General features: G+C 50.3%; 4 protein-coding genes across 13 annotated transcripts in view; 3 read left to right on the plus strand and 1 right to left on the minus strand.

Moving 5' to 3' along the window:
• Positions 1-20,639, plus strand: part of LOC119842502 (zinc finger protein 251-like) — a 503,489-nt gene that overhangs the window by 405,428 nt on the left and 77,422 nt on the right. The gene's annotated exons all lie outside the window — the stretch shown is intronic.
• LOC119842496 (zinc finger protein 239-like) lies at positions 140-13,361 on the plus strand. Of its 7 annotated transcripts, none has more exons than XM_043496988.1 (4): positions 144-284; positions 1,586-1,772; positions 9,463-9,527; positions 11,510-13,361. In XM_043496988.1, exons 3-4 carry the CDS (start codon positions 9,494-9,496, stop codon positions 12,532-12,534), a joined length of 1,059 nt encoding a protein of 352 aa, XP_043352923.1. In that variant the 5' UTR covers positions 144-284; positions 1,586-1,772; positions 9,463-9,493; the 3' UTR covers positions 12,535-13,361. The 7 variants fall into 7 exon arrangements, with proteins under 7 accessions (XP_038226666.1, XP_038226668.1, XP_043352923.1 ...); XM_043496990.1 differs by having other exon boundaries at positions 11,513-13,361; XM_038370737.2 differs by lacking the exon at positions 1,586-1,772 and adding an exon at positions 9,109-9,175 and having other exon boundaries at positions 210-284.
• LOC119842468 (zinc finger protein 260-like) overlaps positions 223-20,639 on the plus strand; it is a 61,558-nt gene continuing 41,141 nt past the window's right edge. Inside the window, exon 1 of the mRNA XM_043496682.1 lies at positions 223-284. The gene's annotated coding sequence lies outside the window, so the exon portion shown is untranslated. The remainder of the gene's footprint in view (positions 285-20,639) is intronic.
• Positions 5,398-20,639, minus strand: part of LOC119842473 (acetylcholinesterase-like) — a 26,355-nt gene continuing 11,113 nt past the window's right edge. For 2 of the 4 annotated variants that reach the window (XM_043496718.1, XM_038370655.2), the window contains one exon: positions 18,955-19,807. In XM_043496718.1, coding sequence (XP_043352653.1) covers positions 19,722-19,807 — 86 coding nt within the window. In that variant the 3' untranslated portion in view covers positions 18,955-19,721. Of the gene's footprint in view, positions 5,453-18,954; positions 20,095-20,639 lie in introns of those variants that run through there. The other 2 variants (XM_043496719.1, XM_043496720.1) reach the window with 2 other exon arrangements.

The raw sequence follows: 20,639 nt of genomic DNA on the forward strand, positions 1-20,639 counted from the left end.
GACCCGGGAGGAAGTTCAACCCCCGCTATCCTGAGCGGGATAGTTCCGCGATCAGCCGCCGCCTCCCCCCGAGCAGAGCCCCCTGGCGGCGGCAGCTCCGGAAACGCAGCTACAATGTTGGAACAGGGGCCCGGCAACGCTGTAGCCGGGGGAGGGCTCCGGGTGCTGCGGCTGGTGGCGGGGGCCGCTCTCTGTGCGCAGCGCAGCGCAGCGGGGGAGCTGCAATTTATTGCTGCGGCTTCTCCTGGGACCCGGGAGCCCACCGGGGGAGCCGGAGACTGCAGGTAATTGAGGAAGAACTGGGGGGGGGAGTGCTGGGTGTCCCCCGCCCCCAGCTCCTCTCCCCCTCGCTGCTCCCCGCCTGTCTGCCCGTCCCGGAGCGGCTGGCTTTAGCGCAGAAATTTCTCCAGCGGCCTCAGATCTCAGCCCCTGGCTCAGAGTGCGCCCCCTTGTGGTGAAGGCGCCTGCGGGTGGGGTGCGTGGGATCTCCCCGGGGCCTGCCCCAGGGGCTTAGGGTGGGGTAGGGGGTCGTGGTTCAGGTGGAGGAAATGGAGGGAAAGGCCTTTGGGGGGGAGCAGGAGCAGGAACAGGGGTCCCTACCTGTGCCTGGGCGGAAGGGGAGGGGTGAGCAATAAAGAGATGGGGGAAGGGGGCGTACAGACAGCAGGCAAGGCGGCATGGTGTGCAGTGAGGGGCACCCCAGGGAGAGGAGAAGAGTGGGGGAGCTCAGGGGAGTGTGTGTGGGGGGGGTTCTTCTTCATTTAAAAATCTACCCCTATTATCTCTGCAGCGATGGGTAAATCTCCCCAGCATTCCAGCACGGACAGGGGCCGTTTGCTCCATCCCACACCCATCAGGTCTGAAAGGACTGAGGCCAGGTCTACACTACAGACCTATGTGGGTATAACTACATAGCTCAGGGGGGCAAAAAAATCCACCAGACCCACCCAGATTCGGAGGGCAGGTGAGGGTAGCAGCTTCATCAGATGCTGCCGAGCCTGCTCAGACTGCTCGGGACAGCACACTAGCAAATGTTCACCAGCCCTTGGGAGGACCTGGAGCAAAACGTGGCTGTTATTCTGCAGCCTGGCAGGGCGAGCGGGGTGACTGGGGAAGCTTCAGCAGGGGCTTTCATCCATGTCACAACCTGATTTGCTGGGGGGTGGGATAGCTCAGTGGTTTGAGCATTGCCCTGTTAAACCCAGGGTTGTGAGTTCAATCCTTGAGGGGGCCATTTAGGGATCTGGGGCAAAAATTGGGGATTGGTCCTGCTTTGAGCAGGGGGTTGGACTAGATGAGCTCCTGAGGTCCCTTCCAACCCTGATATTCTATGATTTCCCCCAGGCTCTTTCCCTGCAGACAGACACTCTGGGCTTTAGTTACAACTGGTCCCACTGATTGGGCTGCAGCCCAGGTTGGTAGCAAGGGACCAAGAAGAGGCCGAGCAGCTCAGAGCCTTTGTAACAGATGCTGGAAGGGGGAGAGTTAAGGGCTCTGAGGCTTTTCTGTAATACAGATATATAGTATATCTATATAACGTAACCAAGCATCATGCAGTGTGTGACTCCTGCTTTTGACTGATTAGTAATCAAGGCTCCTAGAAGAAGCTGCTGCTACCTCCATTGTGATCTGGAGACCTTGACCAAGCAGCTGCTGCTCTGTGTCAGGGAGAGATCAGAGAAACTGATGGGGAACTTTCTGCGGTGGCTGGAACCAGCCCCTGGAGCAGCCCCAGGTTCTGCCGACACCAGCTCCTGAGCCGGAGCCTGCAGATGAGGGGAGAGACTTGGGGAAAAGGGCTGTGGTCAGGCCATAGAGGATGGGTTCCTCTAAAGTGTTGGGAAATCTAGTTGAAAAGCTACATCAGGCAGGGTGATTAATCTCTGCTGTCTCTCCCCTAGGGCAGGTCTCTGTGGCTCTGGTCTTTGACTGAGCCTGACCCACTGCTCAGGGACTGAGGCTGAGGGGGTAAAAAACTTTGAGAGCCCCAGATGCAAAGTGATAGAGAAGGGCAGGGTTGGGGCATGGTTATTATTTCATTGATTTTTTTTTCCATAGAAAACTGACACTCCCCAAAACTCTTAAATAACAAGGACAAAATATTTAATTATGGTCTCTGAATTGGCCCCCACCTGGGATGTTTTCATATGCTGGGCATCTGCACACGGATGCCATTTGCACACTCCGATGGAGGGCGAGAGGGATGCATGCAAAAGAGTTGTGGGTGCACATGGAAAGGGCAATCCTGTATCAACAAGGTAAAAACATGATTAAGCATCTTCCCCACTGTCACAGAGAATATCAGGGTTGGAAGGGACCTCAGGAGGTCATCTAGTCCAACCCCCTGCTCAAAGCAGGACCAATCCCCAATTTTTGCCCAGATCCCAAATGGCCCCCTCAAGGATTGAATTTACGACCCTGGGTTTAGCAGAGTAATGCTCAAACCACTGAGCTATCCCTCCCTCCAGATGCTGTTCTCTCCCTGACAAGCTGCAGAGTAACATCTATATTTGGCTCCAGTTCACCCAATCCTCCTAGGGGACAGGAAAGGGACAGAACTGCTGGAAGGTTTGGTCTGGGTCTGGGTGTGGGTGGGGAATGCAGAAAGGGGTAGGAGCCCAGCAGGTGAAATCCCTACTGAGCCTGCTTTAATGTGGGGCATAAGTTGTAGGGACAACCCCAGCAGGAGGGGGTGGAAATTCCCCTGTGAGATGTAACAAATGCCTGACCATGCGGACATCAGAGGCGCACAGCCAGTGCATTCAGCAGCCAAAAGTCACTCTGGAAAGTCAGGAACTGGGTTTGAATATCACAAGGTTTAAAAATACACTTTGTGGGGAGGGATGATTTTATTTATCTTCTGGTGTTTAAGCTTTTGGGGGGAAGCCACCTGCCCCCTTAGTGACAGAGAGAGAGTGTGTTTGTGTGTGTGTGTGTGCATATTGCATCACAAGAGCAAAACTCCACCTGCCACAGTGTACATGCAAAATTACAGCCTCCCTTCTCACAGGAAGATTTCACCCACTGACCTTCCCCTACTCCTGGGATGGGGAGCTGCCACTCTGTGTCCAACTACACACCCTCTCGCATCACTGCCCTGTCACCAGTCTCTTCTCCCCTGATCCTCACAGTCTCCTCTCCACACCTGCCCCTCTATGTACCTGCTGTTCCCATTACACTTTCCCTGTACCTCTCACATTGGCCACCCCACATGCTCCTGAGCTCCCTATCTGCAAACCCCCACAGCCTCCCACCCTGCACCCCACATTCCCTTGCACTCCCTAATCCATGACATTCTCCTAAACCAGGAGTCGGCAACCTTTCAGAAGTGGTGTGCCGAGTCTTCATTTACTCATTCTAATTTAAGGTTTCACGTGCCAGTAATAGATTCATAGATTCATAGAAACTAAGGTCAGAAGGGACCATTCTGATCATCTAGTCTGACCTCCTGCACAATGCAGGCCACAGAATCTCATCCACCCACTCCTACGAAAAACTTCACTTATGTCTGAGCTACTGAAGTCCTCAAATCGTGGTTTAAAGACTTCAAGGAGCAAAGAATCCTCCAGCAAGTGACTTGTGCCCCATGCTACAGAGGAAGGCGAAAAACCTCAAGGGCCTCTTCCAATCTGCCCTGGAGGAAAATTCCTTCCCAACCCGGCGATCAGCTAAACCCTGAACATATGGGCAAGATTTGCCAGCCAGATACTATAGAAAATTCTTTCCTGGGTAACTCAGATCCCACCCATCTAATATCCCATCTCAGGGGATTAGGCCTATTTTCCATGAATATTTAAAGATCAATTAATTACCAAAATCACATTATCCCATCATACCATCTCCTCCATAAACTTATCGAGTTTAATCTTAAAGCCAGATAGATCTTTTGCCCCCACTGCTTCCCTTGGAAGGCTATTCCAAAACTTCACTCCTCTGATGGTTAGAAACCTTCGTCTAATTTCAAGTCTAAACTTCCCGATGGCCAGTTTATACCCATTTGTTCTTGTGTCCACATTGGTACTGAGCTTAAATAATTCCTCTCCCTCTCCTGTATTTATCCCTCTGATATATTTATAGAGAGCAATCATATCTCCCCTCAACCTTCTTTTAGTTAGATTAACAAGCCAAGCTCCTTGAGTCTCCTTTCATAAGACAAGTTTTCCATTCCTCAGATCATCCTAGTAGCCCTTCTCTGTACCTGTTCCAGTTTGAATTCATCCTTTTTAAACATGGGAGACCAGAACTGCACACAGTATTCCAGGTGAGGTCTCACTAGTGCCTTGTATAATGGTACTAAAACGTCCTTATCCCTACTGGAAATGCCTCTCCTGATGCATCCCAAAACCGCATTAGCTTTTTTCACAGCCATATCACATTGGCAGCTCATAGTCATCCTATGATCAACCAATACTCCGAGGTCCTTCTCCTCCTCCTTCGTTATTTCTAATTGATGCATCCCCAGCTCATAACTAAAATTCTTGCTATTAATCCCTAAATGCATAACCTTACACTTCTCACTATTAAATTTCATCATATTACTATTACTCCAGTTTACAAGGTCATCCAGATCCTCCTGTATAATATCCCGATCCTTCTCCGAATTGGCAATACCTCCCAGCTTTGTATCATCTGCAAACTTTATTAGCACACTCCCACTTTTTGTGCCAAGGTCAGTGATAAAAAGATTAAATAAGATTGGTCCCAAAACCGATCCCTGAGGAACTCCACTGGTAACCTCCCTCCAACCTGACAGTTCGCCTTTCAGTAGGACCCGTTGCAGTCTCCCCTTTAACCAATTCCTTATCCACCTTTTAATATTCATATTGATCCCCATCTTCTCCAATTTAACTAATAATTCCCCATGTGACACGATATCAAATGCCTTACTGAAATTTAGGTAAATTAGATCCACTGCGTTTCCTTTGTCTAAAAAATATGTTACTTTCTCAAAAAAAGGTCTCTTTCTATAAGACTATAATATATCACTTAACTATTGTTGTATGTAAAGTAAATAAGGTTTTTAAAATGTTTAAGAAGCTTCATTTAAAATTAAATTAAAATGTAGATCTTATCAGTTTAGTGAGATCCTTGCCCTTGCTTTTCCTTGCTGAGTTTTCCAATTTCTGGCACATATTTGGATGCTTTAAGCTGCACACAGGCTTCTGACTGATCACTTGTTAACCAGCTCTGAGAGGGGACAGAGGACAGATTTCATGTTTGAAAATACCTGTTCAGACAGGTATGTGGATCCAAAAGCTGAAAGCATTGCAAACGCAATTTTCTTCAAACAGTTAAATTTCACTGGCAGGGACGTCCAGCAGGTCAGAATAGAGGCCCCATGATCTCTCTCGGTAGCTTCAAGTGCACTCCCCAGATCCTCAAACTTTGATGCCCACAATTCTGAGGTTTTTAACGGAATGAGCTGCATTTTGAAATCTTCAACACCCATCCATTGAAATACAGACAAATTCAAGTAGCTTTCGTTGAACTTTTCAGGTTCTTGCATGTACATTCTAATCTCAACGTCAAACAGTGCGCTGTTCCACGTGGTGTGATAGTGATGTAAGCAGCAAATCAGGACTTAAAAATATCCCAGCACAGTGGTGCTGGAATAATTTTTAAGGTGGGGGTGCTGAGCTGTTCCCCTCTCTTGCCCGTGCCTGCACCCCTCACTGCCCCAGGCTGGGCCCAGTGGACCACAGCTGCGGGTGGCTGCAGAGCCCTGGGACCGGCGGCTGGGACACCAAGCCAGCAGCGGAGCCCCCGGGACCGGTGGCCGGAGCCCGGGACCAGCAGCGGGCTGAACAGGGCTGGTGGACAGAACCCCAGCTGGCAGGGGGCAGCAGCAGAGCCCCCGGGACCGGTGACCAGGACCTGGGCAGTGTGAATGCCATTGAAAATCAGCTAGCGTGCCGCCTTTGGCATGTGTGTCATAGGTTATCTACCCCTGCCCTAAACCATGCTCAGGCTCAATCTGACCCTAACAAATCCCTCTGCACTAATCTCAGCCTCCCTCTGCCCTGCCCCACCCCACATACTCCTTTGGGCCTCTGTTTCCCTCTTGCCCCCATGTGCTTTGCATCATCCCTCATTCTCTCTGCTGCGCCTCACTCATTACCCTCTTTCGTTTGCCTCCTGCTCCCCTCCCAGGATCTCACTACACCTCCTTCCCCCTCAGTCTGCCCCCTGGACACGGACAACCCTGCGTGCTGCCCCACAATCCACCTCTCGCCCTCTCCACCCCCCCACTAATTCCCTGCACCCTCCTCAGTCTGGCTCTAGCTTTTCGTGTCTCCTTTTCTATGCATGGTGTCTCCTTGCCAGAGGATGTTGTGAAGGCCAAGGCTATAGCAGGGTTCAAACAAGAACTGGATAAATTCATGGAGGATAGGTCCATCAATGGCTATTAGCCAGGATGGGCAGGGATGGTGTCCCTAGCCTCTGTTTGCCAGAAGCTGGGAATGGGCGACAGGGGATGGCTCACTTGATGTTCACCTGTTCTGTTCATTCCCTCTGGGGCACCTGGCACTGGCCACTGTCGGAAGACAGGATACTGGGCTACATGGACCTTTGGTCTGACCCAGTATAAACCATTCTTATGTTCTTATATATCCAGCCTAACCACAGGGCCCCAGCCATATTCCCTGAGGAGAGCATGGCTTCAACCATACTGAAAACAATGGGAGCTGGTGACCATTACTAGGAGCTGCCTTACTTCCACATGCCAGATCTGTAGGGAAATGGTGGCCATGGAATAATAATTAATAATTATTGAATGAACAATCATAGTCCTCAATTGTACTAGGTTAATGAGCCCAACTGACAACTCTCTGACACCTCCTATTATAAAGAACTCAGAAAAGACCCCCCCACACCACAATTCACACCGAAATTTAAGGATATCATCAAATTCTTCACCAAACAACTCCAAGAGAAACTCTACAACCTCATCCACCACAAACCCATCCCCTGGACCTTCTGTTTGCTTCCCAAAACATACAAACAAGGGAACCCAGGCAGACCCATCCTAAATGCCCACGGCACTCTGACTGAATGAATATCAGGACTCATAGAAACCATCTTCAAACCACTCACAAAGTGCCGGCTTCCTGGACCAACTTCCTGCAGAAACATCGCAACTTTAATAACATCCCTCCAAACGCCATCCCTTGCCATGAGGGATGTCACCTCCACGTACAACAACATCCCTCACAATGACAGCATTGTTGCCTGCCTCAAATATGGACAGAGTAATGGACAATGCTTAGATGTCCACCCAAGCATATCGCCAAACTTGTCCATTTCATCCGTACATATAACAAATTTACATTCAACAACAAACATTTTGTCCAAACCATGGGAACAGCCATAGGTATTACTAGGATGGCTCCTCAAAATGCCAGCCTCTTCAAAGAAAAATTTCTAGACAAATGAATCGTGAAACCAATGATGTACCTGAGATATATCAATGATATTTTCATCCTATGGACAGATCACCTCAACTCCCTCACAGATTTCCACCACGACTTCAACAACCATCACCCATCCATTAAACTCTCTCTGGAATACTTCCACACAAGCATCAACTTTCTGGACAGCAATCAGGTGCAATAATGGAACTCTACAGACAACAATATACAAGAAACCCACAGATCACCACACTTACCCTTCAAAGATCCAATAATTGCCCCAAACACACCAAGAAATCAGTTATCTACAGCCAGGCACTCAGATGACACAAATTATGCTCTGAGGAAAAAGTCCAGGATACATACCTTAACACACTTAAAACCACCTTTACCAAACAAGAACACTCCACCAAAGAAGATGGGTCCATCAATATTTTTAGTTTGGATGGGAAGGGATGGTGTCCCTTGCCTCTGTTTGCCAGAAGCTGGGAATGGGCAACGGGATGGATCACTGGATGATTACCTGTTCTGTTCATTCCCTCAGGGGCACCTGGCATTGGTCACTGTCGGAAGACAGGATACTGGGCTAGATGGACCTTTGGGCTGACCCAGTATGGCCATTCTAATGTAAGAAGTAGATCACATAAGGGAACAGGCCACCCAAATACCCAAAGAGAACCTGCTTCAATACAGAAAAAAAACCCTCCAACCGCACACCCGTAGTTGTCACCTGCCTCCACACACTGAAATCCATACGGGGTATCATTAAACAGCTATAGCACATACTTGATGGGGACCACATCCTGAAATAAATCTTTCCTGAACCCCCTCTTCTGGCTTTCAAATAACTCCTCAACCTCTCCAGGCTCATCATCAGAAGCAAGCTCTCCACAGACCAGAACACACCAACTCAAAGCAGCACCAGACCCTGCCAGAACAACAGATGGAAAACTTGCGGGCATATTTCCACTGCTACAATGATCAACACCCCCAACAAGATACCTTTCAAGATCCATGGGTCCTACACATGCCCATCACGACATGGGGTGTACCTCATCCAGTGCACTAAGTGTCCCAGTAACAACTACATGTGTGAAACCAGACAATCACTATGCTCTCAAATGAACTGACACACAAAAATGCAAAAAGACAAAAATGCCCTATCGCCCATGGGTGAACGCTTTTCACAAAATGATGACTCTGTATGTGATCTCTCAGTCCTCATCCTCAAAAGAAACCTGCTCAACACCTTCAAAAGATGAGCCTGGGGACTTAAATTCATAACTCTAAAAATCATGGACTGAATAGAGACAAAAAGAAAAGGAGTACTTGTGGCACCTTAGAGACTAACAAATTTATTAGAGCATAAGCTTTCGTGAGCTACAGCTCACTTCATCGGATGCATTTGGTGGAAAAAACAGAGGTAGAGACACTGGTTTATGGTTTATGGTTTTATTACAACAATCTGTAACTCTCTAACCCCCTTTTTGTTCTATGACTACAGTGGTGTTAACAGGCCACTTCACCTTGACTGAGGCTTTGTAAGCAATCTGTTCCACTTTGCATTTAGAAGTGAATGCCTGACTTTAATACTTTTCCCAGACATGGAGAAGAGCTCTGTGTAAGCTTGAAAGCTTGTCTCTCTCCCCAACAGAAGTTGAACCAATAAAAGATATCACTCTTGTCTCTCTTCAATAAGGGCGGCTTGACTTCAGCACTTCTGAAGGTCATGGGAGATGGCAGCCATGATGAACAAGGGAAAACAAGTGAGTTCTTTGTCAGGAATTGTGAGATCATGGGAAACTTTTAAAACTCCAGACTAAATATCATGAGATTCATGACGCATTCAGTAGAGTCGGCGGCTCTTGGGCATCAGGTTTTCACCCCACAACCAGTATGTTTTCAATTAAAGCATCTGGAAATTTTCCCCCTCTCCCCAGGAAAGTTCCCTATTCTCTGGGGGAAGGGGGATTTTCCAGCCCTCTCCTGGAGTGAGCTGATGGGATTGTGTCTGGGGCAGCAGGTACTGAATGAGGATCTCTTGCTATTTCAGGGGCCAGTGACCCTCAAGAAGGAGACTCATCATGCAGGAGAATTGTGAGAATGTGACCTTGCTGGGTAAGGATTCCTGTCCCCTTAGGAATTAGAAGCTGGGGGGATATGTCTCTGAGGTACCGGGGTTGGCTTCTGCTCAGGATTCTTCCCTGCTCTGTTATATTTTGGGGGATCATCCCCATCACCTCCAGAATCCACGTGACCACTCCACACCCTCTTCCAAGGGAGAGGAGATTCAGAGATGCAGTGCAGATGGTAGTCCAGAGGAGGGCAAACTATGGCCCGCAGGCTACATTCAGCCCATGGAACCCTCCTGCCTGGCCCATGAGCTCCTGGCCCGGGAGGCTGGCCCCTGGCCTCCCAAGCTATTTCCCCTCCTCCGCAGCCTCAGCTCACTGTGCCGCCGGTGCAATGCTCTAGGTGGCGGGGCTGTGAGCTCTTGCTGGGCAGCTGCGGCCTGACCCAGTGCTCTGTGCTGCGCAGTGGCATGGCTGGCTTCAGCCAGGCGGTGCAGCTGCCTGTCCTGGTGCTCTGGGTGGCGTGGCTGTAGCACTGCCAGCCACCCGTGCTCCATCCAGCATGGTAAGGGAGCAGGGAGCAGCAGGGTGGGGGGTTGGATAGAGGACAGGGGAGTTCGGTGTGGTGCTCAGGGGGCGGGGGTGTGGATAGGGGTTGGGGCGGTCAGAGGGCGGGGAACAGGGGGGTTGAATGGGGGCAGGGGTCCCAGGGAGGCAGTCAGGAAGGAGGGGGGGTTGGATGGGGTGGTGGGGGGCAGTCAGGGGCAGGGGTTCCGGGGGCAGTCAGGGAGAAGGAGTGGTTGGATGGAACAGGGGTCCCGGGGGGGGGCAGTCAGAAATGAGAGGAAGGGTTGGATGGGGCAGCAGGGGGCGGTCATGGGTGAGGGGTACAGGGGTGGTCAGGGGACAGGGAGGGGTGGATGGGGCAGGGGTCCCAGGGGGGCCGTCAGGGGGCAAGAAGCAGGGGGGATTGGATAGGGGGCAGGGCCAGGCCACGCCTGGCTGTTTGGGGAGGCACAACCTCTCCTAACTGGCCCTCCATACAATTTCAGAAACCCTCAGGCCAAAAAGTTTGCCCGCCCCTGTGCAAGTCCATCCCCAGAACTTCCAATGGAAAGGAAGAGTTGCATGTTCCTCTCTGTGTTATTAAGCATCTGCACACAGTGATACACAGAGATTTCACATGTCCCTCCCTATAGAGAACGGGGTCCATGCCTGGAGAGGGCTTTGGTCTCAGCAATGTTAGAAAGGAGTAAGAGATTGTCCAACTCCTGAGCCAGAGTCATAAGACCTCCCAGTTTATGGAGATCCCGGGATCTCCTTCCACAGGAATCACATGCCAATATAAACACCCGACCTCCCACAAAGGAGCTCCGGGACCATTTTCCAATCCATTTGGTTTATACCAAGGCACTACCTGGCACATCTGGAAACAGCTGTGCCTGAGAATAACTGTAAAATCCTAGTCTCAGCCTCAGCTGTTTTCTTTCCCCTGAACTGGGTTTCCAGTTCCCACAGCCAACATGATCTCCTGGCTGCAAAGTGGGGAAGAGCCATGAGTACTAGGTCACCAAGGCTTCATGGAAAGAGAGATCCTGAGAAGTGCCAGTTCAGGTAAGGAATTGTTTGAATGGACACAGAAATCATCCAGCCTTGGCATAAATATCTGGGATTCTCACACAGGCCTATAAACTCCCCCATTTCTGCCTCATCTCAACCTAGTCAAGATTGTGCCCATGAGCTGTCATATCTTCCTGGCAGATGTTACTCATGGCTTTCCGTCCACCCTGACCAACATCTGGCAGCAGCTCATGTCTTTCTGAATGTTCAGATGGGATGAAGAGGCAGAATTGGTCCTCTCCTCTCTCTCTGTTTGTGGAAAGGTCTTGGGGTTCAGATTCCACTCCTGAGTTTTTGATCTCTCCAGAAGTTATTTGGTTTGTTTTCCCCATTCTCATCTCCTTTCTCAGGTACCCTTTCCCCCTGGCACAGGGAATGACTCCTGTTTGGATTCTCTCTCTGTCCCAGCAGGTGATGGGATGGTGAGTGAGAACGAGGAAGAGATTCCTCAGCAGAAAAGTCTTGAGCAAGTGGAACTACATGGGATATTGCTGGGAAGACCTGAAGAGGATATTTTTCAAAGTTCTGAGCCGGGAGAATCCTGTGAGACTCAGTGCAGGCCAGAGGGGCAGCTGGGAAACCCCCCAGGGGACAGACAGGGAAAATCCAGTCACCATGAGGCAGGTTTGGAGGACCTCAATGGGACCACAAAGCAGCTGAGAATCAGCACTAAAGAGAAACGGCATGTATGTGCCGAGTGCGGGAAAAGCTTCAACCAGAGATCAAACCTGATTGTACATCAGAGAGTTCACACAGGAGAGAGACCTTATAGTTGCCCTGATTGCAGGAAAAGCTTCAAGCAGAGTTCAGACCTTCTTCGACATCAAAGAATACACACGGGAGAGAGGCCCTACCGATGTCCCATCTGTGGGAAAAGCTTCAATCAGAGCTCAGAACTTATTAAACATCAGAGAACCCACACGGGAGAGAAACCCTATAAGTGCCCTGAGTGCGGGAAAAACTTCAGTCAGAGCTCAGAACTTGTTAAACATAAGAGAATTCACACAGGAGAGAGACCCTATAAGTGCTTGGACTGTGGAGAAACCTTTAGCCAGAGCTCACACCTTATTGTGCATCAGAGAATCCACACGGGAGAAAAACCCTATAAGTGCCCCATGTGTGGAGAAAGTTTCAGTGTGAGATCAGCCCTTACTACACATCAAAGGATCCATACAGGAGAGAAACCCTATGATTGTCCCATCTGTGAAGAAAGTTTCAGTCAGGTCTCAGCCCTTATTACACATCAGAGAATCCACTCTGGAGAGAGACCCTATAAATGCCCCAATTGCGGGAAAAGTTTCACGCAGAGCTCAGCCCTAATTAGACATCAGAGAACCCACATGGGAGAGACACCCTATAAATGCCTAGACTGTGGGAAAAGCTTCAAGGCAAAGGTCTCTCTAATGTCCCACCAGAAACTGCACACAGGATAGAAGGTGTCAGGAGCTTTCCCTGTGGGGCAATGGGTTTGTGCCCTCCTGAACCAAACTGTAAATGTGCTTCCTTTGAGGATGATCTGGGTAGGGACAGCAGGCTGGTGGATGGTTTGGGTTTCTATGGGGGGTGGTTGGTGGAGCCCGGAGGAGAAGGAAATGCTGGGCACTGGGGAGGTGAGTCATTTCAGGGTCCGAGGGGAGTAAGTGGTGGGATCAGTGGGGAGATGTTTCTGTGGGTTCCACACATACTTTCCAGTGTAGGGAAGAAGTAAAAGTGCCCCATTGTCATTTGTGTCTGAATCGTCTCTGCGGCTCCTAGGGCACCTTGAGGTAGGGACAGGAGAATGATATTCAGGGAAGCAGCAAGGGGCCCTGCATGGCTGTAGTTATATAGCAGGAAGAGCTGCCGATCTGAAGTGACAGGATGTCAGAGCGATGCTCACTGTGTTGGCCAGCTCTGCAGATGCAGGGAACTGGCTGGGAACTGGGGAATTTGTGGTGGAGATTCCCCAGAGAGGTGGGATCCTTGGGGAATTGCACTGTTCTTGTGAGGGCAATGTGGTGTAATAGCAAGAGCAGTGGGAATTGGGATGCAGGAATCCTGGAGAGGGTGCTGATGTCTAGAGGTTAGACTGGGGTGAAGGTGGCAGTCAGGTCTCCAGGGTTGGGTAACCAACTCTGCTAATGTCTCCTGTGCAGTCACTTCCCACCCCTTCCTCCCGTCTCTACAGTGGAGATAATAACAATTGCCCACCTTCCTCAGAAGTGGAATTACTGTGTATTCAGGGGCTCAAGAGGACAGAAGCACTAGGGGAGGGAAAGTTTCATTATCATTATTACTATTAGTTTTCCATGACTGGGGTTTTCTTTTCAGTTTCAGGTTGTTTCAGTGTTTTCCCCATCAACTTTAATGGCCCATCACTTGTCTTTTCCTGGGTTGTTGTGATCCTAGGCACTATGGTATTCACACCCTGCACACTACTGCACTAATATCTGTTCAAAATATGCCTTATGAGCCATAGACACCAACTCCGTGGGTGCTCCGGGGCTCAAGCACCCACGGAAAAAAAATAGGGGGTGCTCAGCACCCACCATTCACAGTGGTTCCAGCCCAGGCTGGCCACTGATCAGTTGTTCAGCAGGCCCCGAGCGGCCAGCGAGCGGCTAGTGGAAGGCACTTGGGGTAGGAGGCGGAGAGAAGTGAGTGGAGGGCGTGTGGGGGATGGGCCTCAGGGAAGGGGGCGGATTGGGGATGGGAAGAAGCAGAGTGAGGGCAGGACCTCGGGGCAGAGTGGGGGTGGAGCACCACTGGGGAAAAAAAAGTCAGCGTCTATGTTGTGAGTTATCATTCAAAAACTAATAACATGCCAGTCAATAATATCATTAAGAATTGTATGTGACAGTGCTGTAGGTGGAATTATGGATATTCACTGCCTTAAAGCCTGTGACTAAAAGGTGTTTAAACCAGGCAAGTCAGGGAGAGTTGATAAACAAAAGATTTTCTCCAGATAAAGAAAAGAGGACAACACTAGAAACCAGGTGTGGCCAAATTCAGTGGGCTATTCATTTGTATTGGAGCTTGCAGGAAAAGATCATTTGCATCATCTAAATTGCCAGAGTAGGCAGCATGGAGGCAGACAACATGGGATATCATCCACCCCCAGCAGGGAAAAGGAACTGTAGATGGGGAGACATGTCAGAAGAAGACATTTCTAAAGTGTACTGGATTATAAAGAGACAGGGAGCAAACCCCTAAATTATCCTTCAGCTGAGGAGACAAGAAAAACCAGCACCTTGAACTCCGACAGCGGGGCTCCTAGCCAGCCATTGCTGGGAATGGAAGACTAGTGAGGAAACTACTTTGTACAAAGATTGGAGCTTGTTAAGTTAGCTCCTAGCCATTAGGAAGCATATTTTTACTTTTTTTGTTTGTAACCCTTTCTATCTTTATTCCTTCTACCAGGTATCACTTAAACTATGACTTTTGTTTAATACACTTGTTTTACTTTCACTATAAAGCAACTCAAGGCTGTGTTTCAAGGGAAGGGTGTATTTACCCTAGTTCAGATAACAAGCTGTAACGTACTGACTCTTTAACAGAAAAGTGAACTTAATATCTCTGAAACTTGTTAATATCTTCTGTGAATGTACAGTGATAGGGGCTGTGCATTGCAGAGAACCATCTCGGAGGCACTCAGGGGCTGGAGTTCACCAGTTGTTAGTGAGGGTTGGACTGGGAGAGTGCTGAGCGGTTTGCTGGTGAGGAAAACAGAGAGGTGTGGCAGGGATCTGACATACCATCTAATCTCTAGCAAAACTCACTTTTGCTGAGGCCGAAGGGTAACACAGTGGCTTAGACCCCTACGCTATTTCTTGTGAGAATGAAGTAGGCGCCTGCCTCGCTCCATGCAAAACAAACAGTCATGGAGAAGGCGGCAGTGCCCACATGTCTAACTTCTAACCCAGTGGCTAGAGCACTTACTGAGTTACTGGAGACCCTGGTTCAAGACACCCGAGAGAGAAAGGCTCTAAACAGCATGGTCTGTCATGAGAGCAGCGTAACCACTGAGCTATGGGACAGGCTGATAGAGAAGAGGGGAGGACTAGCTCCTAGTACAGCAGTGGCCAAACTGCAGCTCGCGAGCCACATGTGGCTCTTTCATAGTTAAAGTGCAGCTCCCAGAGCCCACCATAAGAACAGTCATCACTGGGTCATACCAAGGGCCATCGAGCTAGTATCCTGTCTTCCAACAGCGGCCAATGCCAGGTACCCCACAGGGAATGAACAGAACAGGTGATCCTCCAGTGATCCAGCCCCTGGTGCCCATTCTCAGCTTCTGGCAAACAGGCTCGGGACACCATTCCTGCCCATCCTGGCTAACAGGGGATGCCCCCTCCCCACATTTCTCTGCCTAACAGACAGGCAGGGAGGGGAGCTTGGGGTTTCTGTCCTCTGGCAGGGCTCAGGGCTTCAGCCCCATGGGGTGCACCTACTGGGGCCCCAAGCCTTGGCAGGTGTCTGCCATGGGGCAGAAACCTCAAGCCCCCCACCCTGCTGCAAGTCAGAAGCCCTGTGCTATGGGACAGGATGATAGAGGAGCCCCACTGTGCCACATCCCAGCTCCCCACAACCACCAGCCGCCAGTCACCTGTCCCTCCCCACTGCTGCCTCCTCCCAACTGCCATGGGACCACATCCTCCCTCTCTGCCCCTGTTAATGCAGCCCAGGGTTTCCTCTATGGGACACTGGCTCTGCTCCAGCCCCAGGTTGGGAGGACTGGAAATGGGAATGGGCCCTGTGGTGCCAAAATCTCTATCCCTGTGAATTCCTCCACTGCCGGGGCAGGTCCAGCGTCCCAAATATAGCCTTCCTCACCCCCGCATGTTTCTCAGCCTTGGTGGGTACAGGCAGGAGAGTTCCCTTTGCCCTCCCTGATCCCCTAAACATGCCCTCTGCCCCCTGCGGACTCTGGCTTTCTGCTGTGCTCACAGCTCGGCTCCTGGTGGGGCAGGTGCCCCTCTCAACCAAACCCCTCAGCTCTTCTGGAGAGAAACCAGAGAGACAATGGGCCATAGTCACTGAGCTCCCTTCCCCACACATCATAGGAGTCAGGACTCCTGGGTTCTGTTTGCAGCTCTGGGAGGGGAGTGGGTCTGCGTCAGCAGGGGTTTGGGAGCCAGGACTCCTGGGTTCTAGTCCCACCTCTAGAACAGTACTGAGTCAGGTTTCCTGTGGGGAGGAGGAAATGTGTGGAAGAAGTTTAAGGTGGATTGTTACCCAGCAAGGGGGGGGGGTTGGTCCTGGTGAGAGGTAGAGCCCAGTGAGCTGTATCTAAGATAGAGGGATGCACAGACATACCTCACCCAGGAGCAAGTTTGGCTGCTCTCCCTGGTGAACGGGATACAGGGGATGCTCTGACACCTGGCACAACAGCCAGTGTGCAGCCACTTGGAGTTTATTTATCCCCTTGCTGGGCTCTGTACACAAAGGAGAGGGGGATAAGGGCCAGTCCAATGGGAATCCAGAGCAGTGACCAGGAAAGCAGAGACCTTGTTTGGAAGACAATCTATGGTTTTCAGGAATGGCCAGGCTGTGATGATCACTGAAATGCAGGCGCCACCAGCCAGCTGGTTAACAGTCACACTGCACAGGGATTGCTCACCCAGTACTAAAAAACAGCCACCTCTGGGGTGGGGTATGGCAGCTCGATAATAACCCCAAAGTAAAGTCCTGGAGCAGAAATGCAGCGAGGAGCCAGCCAGTGGGAGCAGCAGCAGCCAAAGCCGGGACATTTGGATAGTCCTGTCAAAACTGTAGAAAGTGCTGCTCTGGGGACAGTGTCAGGGGAATCCCCAAAGCAGCTCCTTTGATTCTGGTCCTTGCTGGCATTTGGCTCAGGGATACAAGGGGAGAGGGGATAAAAATGTCTCTGTGGGGGTAGCTCTGGTGTAGTGTCAGTGACTGTCCATAGGGAAAGAGCCTAGGGTAAATCGGTGTGAAATGGACTAAAGCCCCTTCTGAAACCTTCCCAATTGTCCTTCTCACCCTGACCAGCTGCATTGTAACAGCCACGTTTTGCTCCAGATCATCCCAGTCCCTGGAAGGTAAAGAGCTGCAGTGGAGATGGATCAAGAAGGAGATTATCAAACAGGGAGCTGCTGGTGGGTTTTTCCTAGGATGGAGAAAGCTGAGAGGAGGGGATGGGGTGGCGAGTTGAATCCTGGGGGCTGATTTTTAGGGGACCCACTGGATGCTTTTGCATGTGCAGCTTGTGGTGAGGTGAATTCCCCCAACTCTATGCTCCAGGATAAGGAATTACACACAAGATGGGAGTAATCCATGCCTCTAGCAGCTTTTGACACTACACTGGCTGCAGAAGGTATGGTTATTTCTGGGTGCCACGTTTCTTGAGTCTCCAGCTTGACACATCTTTATCCTGATTTCCAAACCTGCAACTTTCATTTGAAGCTGTGGCTGAACAGAAGCTCTGACTATTGCTAAATATTGACCTAAGTAAAGATAATAGCTATCTTATTTATTGACTACATGCTGTAGCCCCCTCTGCCGAGCAGTAGCAGACCTCAGAGCCTTGTAGGTCAGTTTTGCTTTGAAGGAGAAATCGATGGCACAGAGTCAGGGTACGTTCTATTGTGAGTTGTATATTTACACTATATACACCAGACCTTGAATAGAGGTGGTCATAAATGGGATGCAGGCAAACCTGCCTTTTAAAAATCTCAGCCCAACACTAATTCCTAGTTTGTGGGAAGCACCTCTGCCCCAAAACTTGACTTAACTCCACTCTAAATTCCTTTGCTGTTTGCCACAGCTCCCCAAACACAATCTAAATTGCAAAATTAACAACAACATCTTCAAAAATTGAACAGTGCCCACACCCTAAGGAAAAGAACTTTTAAGATTGTCCTATAGTGCCTCTTGGTGACTGCTGCCATATGTCCGTATGTCCATAACAGCACAAACAGTATTGATCTACTTGGGCAGGGGTGCCCAACCTGTGGGTCTGGAGCCACATGCGGCTCTTCAGAAGTTAATATGTGGCTCCTTGTACAGGCACCAACTCCGGGGCTGGAGCTACAGGCGCCAACTTTCCACTGTGCTGGGGAGTGCTCACTGTTCAACCCCTGGCTCTGCCACAGGCCCTGCCCCCACTCCACTCCTTCCCACCCCCTCCTCTGAGCCTGCCATGCCCTCACTCCTCCCCCTCCCCTCCCCCCCAGAGCCTCTGACATGCCAGGAAACAGCTGACTGGGAGGTGCGGGGAGGGAGGGGGAGGCACTGATCTGCAGGGCTATCAGTGGGCAGGAGGCACTGGGAGTGGGGGGGACTTGATGGGTGGGGCTGCTGACATATAACTGTGGGTCTTTGGCAATGTATACTGGTAAATTCTGGCTCCTCAGGCTCAGGTTAGCCACCCCTGTACTTGGGCATGGCCAAAATTGATCAGAAGCAACTACTGAAATGTAGTCAATAAATAAATACATACATTAATAACCTTTTCTCATTCTGCACCATTCTAGGAAGATTGCTTTGTTTAAAAACAAATGGTCATAAGGCTCCTCATCTAGGTCTCATTTCCTGGCTTTGCCACAGGTTAGCTAATTGAATTTGGTCAAATCACACTCTGTGTGTGTGTGTGTCACACACAGAAGCCCTGTGTATGACCAACTTATTTTTTCATGTTTACAGCACAGGAAATTTGAGAATGAAGAGCCTTTTAAGGCTTGCACTGAGATCCCACAATCACATCTGGCTGGGGGAGAGGGATCTAGTGGTTAGAGTGGGAGGGCTGGGAGTCAGGACTCCTGGATCCTATCACGAGCTCTGGGAGAGGAGTGGTGTCTAATAGTTAGAGCAGTGGGGCCTGGGAGTCAGGACTCCAGTGTTCTGCTCCCAACTCTGGGAGGAAAGTGGTGTCTAGTGTTTAGAGAAGAGGTGGCTGAGAATCAGGACACCTGAGTTCTGTTCCCAGTTCTTGCTGGGAGTGGATCCAGATTGTTCATGTTTTAAGCACTCCAGGCTCTGTAACTTGCCCAATCAAACCCCAGCAGCAGCATGTATCCCATCTCCCCCCCACCCTTGTGTGCCCCCATACCTCCACCCCACTCCTAGCTAGAAAAGATCTCACATGGAAGGAGAGTAGCTCCAGGCTGAAAATTCTTTAATCCACTTGGGGTTCAGCAGAAAGCTTTGGATGGTTGGCCAGTTCATTGGTGTGGTCCTTGTTAATGAACCAATTAGCAGCAGAGAGAGAGTGTGTGTGTGTGTGTGTGTGTGTGTGTGTGTCATGACCCCAGAGGTGCATGAGGTGGATGGGGGAAATGGATGGCAGTTCTCTGGGGTGTAATTTGCTGAGAGTCATGATTTGAGAAAGGGTTTGACTCCTCCTGGGGCTGGAGTCCAGGAGTGGACACACTCTGGGGCATATGAGAGCCTGGCTCAGTGGGTGTGATCATGGGCCCATCGAGAGGATAAGAGAGAGATTACTGCTCCCCCAAAGGGTGGTCTCCTTTGCTGACAGAAGCACGTGGTTTGAGAGTAGAGAGGGCAGGGTGCTCTCCAGATGTACTTAGCAATGAGGTTTGCAGAGGATGGATCTGGGGGGTCTGAGAACAGACAGATGCGGGGGCGGTGCTGTCATCCTCTGTCCTGCCACAAGATTCCTTCACCCGGACAGTGAGATTTTCCCACACGTGGGACTTTCTTTGTTCTGATCTCCATTCGCCCCCAAGGCTTCTGAGATCTGTTGGCCTGCACAACACAAAGCAAGCTTGTTAATAGCAGCAAAGGGCTGTGAATAAGAGCAAGGTGGGGCCTGGATCTGCAAGGTACATGGATGGGAGAGAAAAGGCCAAGTGGTGCAGGATGGCGGGATGGACGAGTGGATGGGGGCGATCTTCTCTCGGCGGCAGTGCAGAAGCTGTTGGGGTAAGAGGGTGAAGTGCTGCTGTAGTCCATGTTTCACAGGGGGCATGAAACCAGTCAGGCTGAGCAGAAATCCCCTGTCACTTTCCCATTCGTCAGGGCACATCACAGCTCTACTGATTCCATTACAGCCAGTCAGAAAAATGGGATTTTCCCCATTCAGGAGGAAAACAAACAAACATAAACTTCAAAACTTCAGCCTTTCCATGGGGCTTCTGAAATCAGTGGTTCTCAACCAGGGCTCCGGGGGCCGCTGGGGGGCCGCGAGCAGGTTTCAGGGGTCCACCAAGCCTGGCCAGTGTTAGACTCACTAGGGCCCAGGGCAGAAAGCCAAAGTCCCACTACCCAGGGCTGAAGCCAAAACCTGAGCAACTTAGCTTCAGAAGGGCCCCCTGTGGTGTGGAGCCCTGGGCAAGTGTCCTGCTTGCTACCCCCCAACGCTGACCCTGGCTTTTATATGCAGAAAAGCAATTGTGTCCTAGCTGGGCTGTGGAGTTTTTATAGCGTGTTGGTGGGGGGAGGGGGGCTCAGAAAGAAAAAGGTTGAGAACCCCTGTCCTAAATGAAACCACATGTCAACTTTCATCTGTGTAATTATGAATCACCGGTTTCAAACTACACCCGTTTTCATTTAGACTTCAAACAGTCTTGCGATTCTG

The sequence above is a fragment of the Dermochelys coriacea genome, chromosome 14 (assembly GCF_009764565.3).
Source record: "Dermochelys coriacea isolate rDerCor1 chromosome 14, rDerCor1.pri.v4, whole genome shotgun sequence".
NCBI lineage: Eukaryota > Metazoa > Chordata > Testudines > Dermochelyidae > Dermochelys > Dermochelys coriacea.

Bases quoted from the DNA above. Each gene is read 5' to 3' on its own strand.
- LOC119842496 (XM_038370738.2), top strand. From the start codon at position 9,494: ATGCAGGAGAATTGTGAGAATGTGACCTTGCTGG. The intron at 9,528-11,509 runs GTAAGGATTCCT...TCTCTGTCCCAG, and splicing joins TGAGAATGTGACCTTGCTGG to CAGGTGATGGGATGGTGAGT.